The sequence below is a fragment of the Prosopis cineraria genome, unplaced genomic scaffold (genome assembly GCF_029017545.1).
Source record: "Prosopis cineraria cultivar Desert tree isolate PC_DT_omini unplaced genomic scaffold, ASM2901754v1 PC6, whole genome shotgun sequence".
NCBI classification, from domain to species: Eukaryota; Viridiplantae; Streptophyta; class Magnoliopsida; order Fabales; family Fabaceae; genus Prosopis; species Prosopis cineraria.
The window spans coordinates 15,554,850-15,566,353 of NW_026555337.1; the positions used below are offsets into that span (position 1 = coordinate 15,554,850).

At 34.7% G+C, this 11,504-nt stretch overlaps 1 protein-coding gene across 1 annotated transcript; it reads left to right on the forward strand.

Annotated features, from left to right (window-relative positions):
- The first annotated feature begins 928 nt into the window (after positions 1-928).
- Positions 929-6,274, forward strand: LOC129313739 (serine/threonine-protein kinase D6PK-like). The gene is given in 4 exon segments (XM_054957091.1): positions 929-1,286; positions 2,906-3,909; positions 3,912-4,710; positions 5,245-6,274. Coding segments are annotated over 3 exon segments (2,532 nt in total). The 5' UTR covers positions 929-1,286; positions 2,906-3,029; the 3' UTR covers positions 6,098-6,274.
- Positions 6,275-11,504: the final 5,230 nt, after the last annotated feature.

The following is an 11,504-nucleotide window of genomic DNA, read 5'->3' on the forward strand; positions in this document are numbered from 1 at the left end:
ACTCTATTTGGGTTGGTGCTCGCCGTTTGGGTTGGTGTTTGTTATCAATTGGTGCTTGCCGGAGTGAAGGATCGGGTGGAGGAAAGAATATCGTGCAGAAGATGAGATTAAAAGATAGGTGAAATTAGAAAACAGAAGTTTTATCATAAAAATCCAATTCTACTAGTTTTAGCGGAAGTAAAATTGTAAAATATTTAAATTTTATTATACTAAACAAATATTTTTTTCCGACTCCATTTCCATATTCATCTCTACACTTCTCATTTCCATCATATTAAAGGAGCTGTTAGTGTAGCTAATCTATCATTGTGTAATCAATTGGAATTCAACACTATGAACTTGTCCACACATCTCAATCTACAGGGCCTAATATCCGTTCTTGGCCAAATATAATTTGGACCAAACAATAGTATTAATTAAAATTCATTATTGTTTCACTAAAAAATTCATTATTAAATTTTTAATGTCATAATTCGATAACACATATGATAAAATATAGTTTTTTGAACAATTTAAGTTAATAATAATTATTAATTATTTTAAAAAATTTGGAATAAAAATAAGATTTTATTACAAGTATTTTTATATAAAATTTAAATCATACCCTCAATATTTTATAATTCCTTTTTATGTTTTTCTATTCTATTTATGTTTGGGCAATTGGGTTGCATGCTGGACTGCGGGAGTAGCTTATCACCGGCAGCGCGTAGTTGAAATTTTTTTTTTTGGCCAGAGTTGATTTAAAAAAAGGAAAAAAATTGATAAAAAATAAAATAAAAAAAGAACCTTGTACTTGCCAAACTGCCACGTGTCAGTGTGAAAACAACAGTGACAGCAATTAGAAAAAGAGAAAAGAAAACAGGTATTGGTAAGGCGGGCCCCTTCAACTTCGAGTCTTGCTACTTCCTCTCCTGCCATTAAGACACACAAACCTGCTATGCGTGTATTCATAAATTTTCCGCCATTACAGAGAAAATAATCACAGTAACAGTGGCTTCTGTATCTCTCTGTATCTATCTATAGTTGAAATTGTGCCAGTCTCTGATACTTCTCGTGATTACCATCTCAACCTATTCTTCCTTTCTCTTACCTCCTCATTCACTCCCTCTTTCCCATTCTACACACATCACAAAACCCAACTTTCTCTCCCCTCCCTTTCTCTTCAAACCCTAGCCTTTCTTAATAATTCCCGCCGCTTGCATCTGGAGGATTTTAACTTTTGCGGTTTTTGGGGTTCTTTTCTCCGTCGTTGCCTTGTTCTCCGCCTTTGATTTATTGGGTTTCAGGTAATTTTTTTTAAAATTTTTTTCCTTTTCTGTTGTACCCCTTGGTTAAACTTTACGTTTTGTTTTTGTGGGTTTTCAGTTGCGTCGATTATGTATTCGAATTTTGTTTTCGTTTGTTAAAGTCTGATAATAATTTTGTTTTGCCTCTTCGATTCTCAAGCTTGTTGTGAAACATGATCTGTGAAGAGTTGATATGATCGTCTTATAGGTCTGATTCGTGAGCTTTGTTCTGCTAGTTTTACTGTCTCACTGATTTTAATGTGTTTCTTTTCGAATTTCTTCCCTCTTTGGTTTCCCTCCTCTCCATTAGGCTTAGCTGAGTGGTATTTTTGAATGATTCTGCCAAACGGCGATTTGAATTATAAGCAAATATTCCTTCATGTCCTTGTCGACTTGGAGGGTGTGAGTCATTCCATGATGAAGAAAATGACTAGTTCGACTATAATTTCTTCCAACATACAGCATAATGCCATAGAATCTGCCCAAATAGTTCTCCTTCCTTAGTAGAACACCTAGAAAGCACGCAGTGGATATCATTCTACATTGGCATCGGAATTGTTAGTGGCCTCAGATGGTTGGTGAGCCTTCTCTAGACGCAGAAGCAAGGAATGGAAGAGGAGGGATTGAGACCCTCTCATATTTTAGAGTAAATTTTGGGGGCAGAAAAAGTCATCTAGTGTGGGGCCTACATACAAGCAACATGGTGAATCCATTGATTTAATAGAGAGCTTCAACTCATACAGCCTGTTTGGAATGTGAGGGAAATGGCTCCATATTTTTCTCATTCTGGGTACCAAACAGCCTTTTAGAATTGTATCATGTAAAATTTCTCCAGAACTACAAGGGACCGCAATTTGAGTGGAGGGGAGAGAAAGAGATAAAAATATTAATAGAAAGGGGCCCCTGGAAATGAAGAAATAAATTGAGTAAATTTAACAAAACAGTAGGAATGTAACAAATCAAAGGAGACCAGACAATTAAACTCACTCCCTCCGATTCTACATGTAGGATTCACAGAGATTAATGAAATTAATTAAGTTACTTATTTGTAAAAAATGTGTTTTGGTTCCCTAAAATGCCCCCTTTTAATTATTTATATTGTAAATTACCCCTATTGATTGCACGCACATTACGGATAGTTTGGGGAAAAATAATAAATATGGGAGACAGATGAGATTGACGTCTTACATTTAGGACCAAAGCAAAGTCTTCAACTAGCCTATACATTTAGGATCAAAGGGAGTAACAGAATGAACATTTCTATAAATAAAAGTGTCTTTTATGAGTAAAGTAGACTTTATAAGGTCCAGATAAAATTATGTTTTAAATAGTGAAGATCAGTGTTGTTTTCTATGGACAAATTTGTGTTGGCCATGTTTCTTATAGTGTATTTTGGACATCTATATTTTTTTATTCCGTTTGACTCTAGCTAAAATGATGGATATTAAAATTTGTAATTGTGTTGGTGCCCAGAAAGGTGACTATATACTGCAAATATTTCCTTTCATGAACCACACTTCTTGCTTAATCTAATCTGAAACACTGGGAAAATGTCAGGATTTGGATACTTTATTTGTTAATCAATAAAAGGGGTTCTCATCAGCGCATTGATTCTGCAGAGAACTATGACCAAAGAGAAATACGGAGGGTTCTCTACATGCCTTGTCTTTAGAAATGGGCTGACATATTAATTTTCTAGGCTCCATTTATTTCCTCATCAAATACATCTATATTCTATCAAGTATGGATGCATCATCCAGTACGTGTGAGATTGTGGAATCAAGAGAAGAGATAATTTCTGAGTTCCGAATGGATGAAAAACCTGAAAGTAGTTGTGCCCACAGATCAGGGAAAAAGTGTTCTATAGAGGATGATATTGATCGTCTTTTCCAAGCTATTGACTTTAAAAATTCAGCTAGAGGTTCTAGCACCCCACGTTCACAAAAGAGTGCTCTTAAAAGGCCAATAAAAGTCAGTTCATCTCAGGCATCAGGGATTGGGATTGCAGAGCCTGTAAGTTTGAAGCAGGCACTCAGAGGGCTTTGCATATCTCAGGCATCAGAGATGGCTGCATTGAAGCGACTATCAAAGCCATCCAGTTCATCTAGAGTATCTGAGGCGGGAACTATTAAGAAGCTGTATACAGAAGTAGTGGATGAGGGGAAAGGGAACTTGGTTGAAATCTCCCTTGTGCCTGAGATATCTGTATCTTCTGGTAAAATGCCTAGGGAAGAGAAGTCAAGTTCAAGTGCTGATCATTCTACTCATTTTGTTGAAGTAACAAATCCAAAAACAATCGCAACCAGGGTAGCATCCCGAGATCAGATTGTTCCTCTTCAAGCAGAAGGTGAAAATGAGAAGTTAGTCACAGTTTGTGGAAAACCTGTACTTCCAAATTCATCCATAGTTGATTTTGAAAGTGAGGAAGTGTCTGAGGTCAAGATTGTTTCTACTTCCTCAAGCAAAGCCTCGCACTGTTCTACAATTCTAGATAAGGGGCAGGAAGTAGAGTTGCATTCTGAAGCTAATCAACCAAGCTCTAGCACGAGCAGTGGAGTGGAGAAATCCACAAGCAGTATTACATGTTTGGCAAAGCCAATGTTCAGGAACATGAGCTTCCTTAAGAGAAAGTAAAGCAAGAATCATGTTCTACCTCAAGTGGCTCCACACTATGTTCAAGAAAAGTTGACAATGACTTGGATCCTGGTACGGGTAATTTGAACAAGGAGACTGATAAACATAATTTGAAGCAGGAAACGAAAGAAAATGAGAAATTGTCTCCCTGCAGTTCAAATCATAGTGTAGAAGTTAACTCAATTAATGTGTGTGCAGATTCAAGCAAAACTGGTTTCAGTATGAATTGCAGTAAGAGAACCAAATTTCTAGTGACAAAAATTGATGAAAAATCAAGATCAAAAGAAAAGGGTGAATTTTCCCAAAGCTCAAAAAGCAGCATTGGTGAGTATAGTAGTAGCACAACGGCAAGCTTAAGTGAAGAGAGCAATTTGAGTGGCTCTAGTCGCAGTGGCCACAGGCCTCACATGTCAAAACACTTGAGATGGGAAGCTGTTCGTGCTGTTCTGCAGCAGCATGGGAGCTTAAATTTGAAACATTTCAAGCTGCTCAGGAGGCTTGGTTGTGGGGATATTGGAACTGTTTATCTCGCAGAACTAATTGGTACAAGCTGCCTTTTTGCTCTGAAAGTGATGGATAATGAGTTTTTGGCCAACCGGAAGAAAATTTTCAGGGCCCAAACTGAGAGAGAGATCCTGCAGATGCTGGATCATCCTTTTCTTCCTACACTTTATGCCTATATTACAACTGATAAGCTCTCTTGCTTGGTTATGGAGTATTGCCCAGGTGGAGATCTACATGTGCTGCGCCAGAGGCAACCATATAGGAGTTTCTCAGAACAAGCAACCAGGTAGGACTTTTGAAGTCTTTCTCTTTCTTGGTAATTTGATTTTACGATCTCTTTTTGTTCTGAAATCCAAACTTGTGTGGTCAGCTTAACATGTTATGCTTAATTCAATTGAGCAGTCAGAGCTTCTGGTTTCTGTGTACATAGGTGTTTTCTGAAGGAGTTTCTCTTTTTAATATGGTTTTCTTGGTCACACTTTTCAACACGGTTGAATATCTAACGATTCTACTACATACTTTTTATTTTATTTATTTGTTTCTTGATTTATACTTGTTGCCTATGCTCTTGAATCGAGAAACACAAGGTCTAATTTTATAAGATCTGAACTGTGGATGTCACTGATGAAATAAATTAATGAAAACTATGCAGTAGGATCATGGGTTACTACTGAAAATAAATTAAGTTCTACGCTTGTTACTTTGTTTGGACTGTCATGATTCACCTGCAACTTGGCATGCCGCACTCTTTTGCCTGCTGTTCACAGCATGTTAATTCAATTTAATTATTTAGTGGACTAAAGTCACATTATGCCTACAGGTTTTATGTTGCTGAAGTTCTTCTTGCCCTGGAGTATCTGCACATGCTAGGAGTCATATATCGAGACTTGAAGCCTGAAAATATCCTTGTCCGAGAAGATGGTCACATTATGCTTACAGATTTTGACTTGTCACTCAGATGTTCTGTGAATCCAACGTTAGTCAAGTCGTCTTCGCCGGATGAGGATTCAACAAAGAAGATGTCCAGTCCCTGTGCAGAGGCTAGCTGCATACACCCTTTCTGTCTACAACCTGACTGGCAAGTCTCGTGTTTCACTCCTATTCTCTTATCTGCTGGAGCAAAATCTCGGAAGATGAAGTCCGACATGGCTGCTCAGGTTGGTCCCTTGCCACAACTCGTTGTCGAGCCAACCAGTGCCCGCTCTAACTCATTTGTTGGCACGTACGAATACCTCGCGCCGGAGATCATCAAAGGTGATGGCCATGGAAGTGCTGTGGATTGGTGGACTTTCGGTATATTTTTGTTTGAGCTTTTGTATGGTAAGACTCCCTTCAAGGGAGCAGGGAATGAGGAAACATTATCCAATGTTGTGTCACAGAGTCTTAAGTTCCCAGATGCTCCTATTGTCAGTTTTCATGCAAGAGATCTGATACGAGGGCTGTTGATAAAAGATCCAGAAAACCGGTTAGGTTCGGTTAAAGGCGCCGCCGAGATAAAGCAACACCCTTTCTTTGAAGGCTTAAACTGGGCTCTGATAAGATGTGCAGCCCCACCTGAGCTGCCCAGGTTTCGTGAATTTGGAAGCTGTGTCCCATCATCAATGGCTTCACAGAAAGAGAATGCGAATGATTTAGAGGATACAGAAGATTGTGAGGAGTTTGAGCTGTTTTAGTGATACTCTACCCCTCCCGTTTTATTTCCTTCTTTCTTATGTGGAGATGGGGATTGTAGTTTAAAGATATAACTCAAACGTGGTGACATATATAGATAGGTTAATATATGTTTATACGATTTTATAAGTTGCAAATTTATATAGGAAACACCAGATGTGATGATAGCCTTTGAGTAATCGTAGCCTTTTTTATTTTGGGAAAAACTTTGAGTCCCTCGGAAGAGACTTGAATGAATCTCAAATCACTTTGAGAAAGGGAGATTGAATTGAAAATAACTTTAACATGTTAAATGATTAAAATACTTCTCACATTTTAAAAAAATAGCGCAAATAACTTAACATGTGAAATGATGAAAATATTCATTGCTTATTTTAAAAAAATAACACTGCCCCTAGTGGCAAGTTAGAGTTGGGATTTTGATAAGTTATAGTTTGAATTTTAGTATCTTGTCAAAATTCAAATTATAACTTGTCAAAAATTTGTGATATAACTTTTACATGTGCAAAGAATAATTTGTAAAAATCTATACTACAACTTGAAAGTGACAGGGATAACAACTCGTCATTGGAACTAGGAAGGGTAGGTTATTTTTCTATGTTTTTAAAATAAGTTTTAACAACCTTCAAGAAAGATTACTTGTTAAAATTTAAATTATAGTTTGTCAAAATTTAAACTATAACTTGTTGCTAACATTAGTATAAAAATAACTTTTTACAGCGGTTAAAAATGACTTTTTTATAGCTGTTAAAGAGGTGATGTTATATCAGGGGTGTAGAAAGTCCCATATTTCTACATCGATTATAAACTCGATGTAAAAATTAAAATTTTTACATTAATTATAAAGCCGATATTGAAAATTATATATAAAAAATAAAAAAATTACTTGAAACTTTTTACAGTTTCTACATCAGTTGGACGTCCAACCGATGTTAAAACTCTAGTTTTAACGGCCGTTGGCAGTCCAATCGATGTAAAAACTCTAGTTTTAACAGCGGTTGGCAGTCCAACCGATGTAAAAACTCTAGATTTTATATCAGTTATTACCATAACTGATTTATAAAATGTTATATTCTACGACAGTTATGGTAATAACCAATGTAAAAAGTATTTAATTTTTTTATACTGTATTTATTTTATTGATTTTACCCATTCTTATGCATAAAAATTGCTAAAGCCAAATCAGACAGCTCAATTCATTTACAATTGTTTATCAAGTATTTATCAACTATACAAAACTATTTAACTATTAAAAAAATAACAATTGTCTAAATTATGTCAACTATCAAAATTAAAACTTGTCTAAAACTAACAAAAAACCTTACAAGTTCTTCACAAAATAGGTTATCAACGTATGTAGATGGCTTCAATTTCAGCTTTAGAAAATGCATCCGAATTGTCAAACATTTAAAATTTGATTTATAAAATAGGCGTATTAATCAATCTAAAATAACATAATAAAATGAAACTTTTAAAAATATATTTACCTCTTTTGTAAATTCAGTCATGCCCAATGTGATGATATTGAGCATGTGTCTCATGATATATAAACCGCACAAGTTTGTCCTCATTGGTTGTTTATGATTCTATATAAGAACAAATCATAAGAAATTAGTAAGAAATCTTAATAATTGAACATATTAATAAAGTATAGCATCACCTTTGGCTCGATCCATGTGGGATTCTTGAACTCATGTCCATGCTTTTGTAAGACTACATTTTAATATGTTCTCATAGCCCTATGATCAATATCACCAAGTTAGTAAATAATATATTCAAAAAAATTAAATTAAATTGTTTAGTAAAAATATTCTTACAAGTCTATCGTTTTTTCATTTCTTTTCCAAGTTTGTAATGGAGGGAGTATAAAAAGATGACAGTGTTGCTCTTTATTGAAAGAATAAATAACTGCCAATGGTCCTTGCTAAATATGATACAAGTTAAAGAAAATCCATATTGAAAAGAACTATTAATTATAAATTGATTCTTACAAGTGTACATATGGAGTCATAAAAACGTCTTTTTTGACTTCACATTTCTCTATTGGAGGTACTTGGCCCTTAACTCTGGAGTATTACCTTTCTCTATCATGTGATGAGGGTAAAGAAAACCAAACTTATCACCTTTGCTTGATGTAACGCACAAATGATGAAGGTACCTACAACAATGCAATTATATTTGTTTACTAAACTTGATGATTAAGTTTACTTATAACAATGCAATTATAGTAAAGAAAAACATACTTACATCATAAATAGTTCAATATGTAGTGTGGTAAGTTGATTATTTGACAGAAGTCGAACCAAATCTTCCTGTTTAATTGTCACTATCATGTCTTTTTTACCCACAACTTCCAGATCCATTTCTACATTCTTGATTTTGAATGATGAATCATATGCCATTAAGATCATTCACTGATGCAGAGTCAACGAGGGTTATGGAAGTTTCGGGAGATTCAGCGAGGAAAGCTTCCACATAATAAAAAGGCAAGAAATAGCTAATAAAAAACATATATTAGATAGCTGCTACATAATAAAAATTCATAAAATTTCATACCACAACTTGAACCAAATTCACAAGTTTTTTAGACTATAGGATAAAATTGACAATAACTTCAACCACAATCTTCACCTCATCAGTAGGGAATGGAACTAATGCATCTGGCACTTTTGGATTTGCAACCACCACTCTCACTTGATCATCTTGAATTTGCTTGCGGTGGATGGTTGACCCCAAGCTGTAGATCCTACCAAGAGCAACCAAACGTTTATCAGGATCTTTCAGAAATATCTCACACGGTTCACCAATGTAGTGCATTGCCTTTTGAAAATATTATTTAAAGTAACTCTAGCAACCATGTGAAACTTTAATTACTCTACCTAGCTCTTGTTTTTAAGGTAACCATTTTTAACACTCTAAATAACAAACTAAAATCAGTGTATCCCAGGTATAGAGGTTTCTCTGCGTCAGTGCACAAGTTATCATATACATGTGCTCATTCAAAAGCCTCTTCCCCAATATCACGGATCATGTCCTCTAATCGATCTTCATTTATTTCTATTTCATCATCAAGATTATCAACTTCCACATATTGAGATGTGTTACTATAATTATTCAATCATTCACCATGCCAAATCCATATCGTATAATTCTTGCAAATTCCATCACAAACTAAGTGCTTTCTTATTTCGGCAACACCTAGTCTCCTCTCATTCAAACAATTAACATAAGAACAATAGAACCTTTTACTACTGTCAACAGTTTTTTTCTTAGCAAATTCCAAAAATTCTTTCACCCCATTATCATACTCGTCACTCATTCATTTAGCATTTATCCAACTACGATCCATGTGTCACCTCCTAAAGAATATAACTAATGTTATTACCTTCAAACTATTTTAAAAAACTAAATTCCTAATTAACTTAAGATTTGAAAAAATTTCGGCAGAGTCTCCCTTGAAAATTAGATTTCGCAAGACTTTAAAAAAAAATTTACAAGAGAAAATTGACAATTTTAAACCAAATAAATGATCACATGTAAAAACCTGAGGCCTTATAAAGTCATTAACAGCACTCCCAGCAACAATCAATATCATTAAAAACTAAATTTAAGCAATTTAAAGGAAAGAATGAATTTAAAAAATTTTTGACAGAGTCTCCCCTAAAAATTAGACTTCCTAAAAGTTTTAGAAAATTTTACATGAGAAAATTAACAATTTTAAACCAAATAAATGATCATATGCAACAACCTGAGGCTTTATGAAGCCACTAACAGCACTCCCAACAATAATTGATATCATTAAAAACTAAATTTAAGCAATTTAGAGGAAAGAATGATTTTTAAAAAAATTTCAATAGAGTCTTCCCTAAAAATTAGACTTCCTAAAAGGCCTAGAAAATTTTACATGAGAAAATTAATAATTTTAAACCAAATAAATGATCACATGCAACAACCTGAGGCCTTATAAAGCCACCAACAGTACTCCTAACAACAATCAATACTATTAAAATCTAAATTTAAGCATTATAAAATCTAAAAATTTATATTCACAAAAATTAAGAGACATACTTAGGTGGCCGCAGCTGTAGCAACGGCTTAACACTGAGAGAGTGAGGAGGGGAGAAGGAGTGGTTGCAGATAAATGGGCAAAGGCACTGAGGAAGGGGAGAGGTAGGGGGAGGGGGGCGTTGGGACTGGAGGTAGTCGAGGGGGAGCCGAGGGGGAGGGCGGGGACGCCGAGAGGGGAGGGGAGGAAATGAGAGAAAGGGAGGGGGTCAAAGCAGAGCAAATGAAGGGAAAGAAGATAATGTAAGTTTGTGCAGTAAGAAAAAGGAGAGTAATTTAAAATATTTTTTACACTAGGTAAAGGGCCACCCGATGTAGAAAATACATATTCTACATCGGGTGGACCTCCACTCGATGTAGAAAACCCACTTTCTACATCGGGTAGCGTCACCCTATGTAGAAAGTTGATTTTCTACATCGGGTGGACTCTACCCGATGTAAAAAATGCATATTCTACATCGGGTGGTAGTGAGTTTTTTACATTGGATGGACCTCCACCCAATGTAGAAAATCAACTTTCTACATCGGTGACGCCACTTAGTGTAGAAAGTGGGTTATCTACATGGAGTGGAGGTCCACCTGATGTAAAAATAGTTAAATACTTTAACATAATTACAAAATATCACCGCCTTAACTTTTTACACCGTTTGCCTTCCAAACGATGTAAAAAGTACTTCATAAATTTTATATTTTGTACTAGTGTAGAAGGGTGATCTTTTTTTTCTTTTTTAATAAAGTAAAAATATTTTCATTATTTTGTATATAAAATTATTTTCATTTTAATCTTATTGTTCAGTAAAGTAATTTCAAATTCCTTTAATTCTTTTTTATAATTAGGTCTCTTCTGTCGGACTTTAATGAAATTTTCTTTTTTATTTTTTTGCCAAATTGCTGACGAACTTTTTCAATCCCCCCTTAATTAATTTTTTTACTAGTTTTATTGAAATGTTTATGTTGATAACCATGATTATAGAACATAAATAAATTTATTACTTAGCATCCTTTGCAATTATCTGTCATCATATCCTTTGCAATAATTATGACACAGCGATCTTTCTTCTTTTGACTACATTTTCCCACTAAAGAATAGCATCTGGAGAAATAATCATAATTAAGCCTTTGATGATTGTAGGTTCTATCTCTTCTTGATCTTAGTTAGGAATGACCCTTAATTTGTGGCTTTTACCTGGTTTTAATAATTACCTTTTTATTTTAAAAAATGAGTGCTCATTTTTAAATAAATGTACTCTCCAAATTTTGAATTTGATATTGATTCACCAATTATAGATTTTATATTCAATGTAAATCATCCAAATTTTGTTGTTATTGTTGTTACTTGTTCGT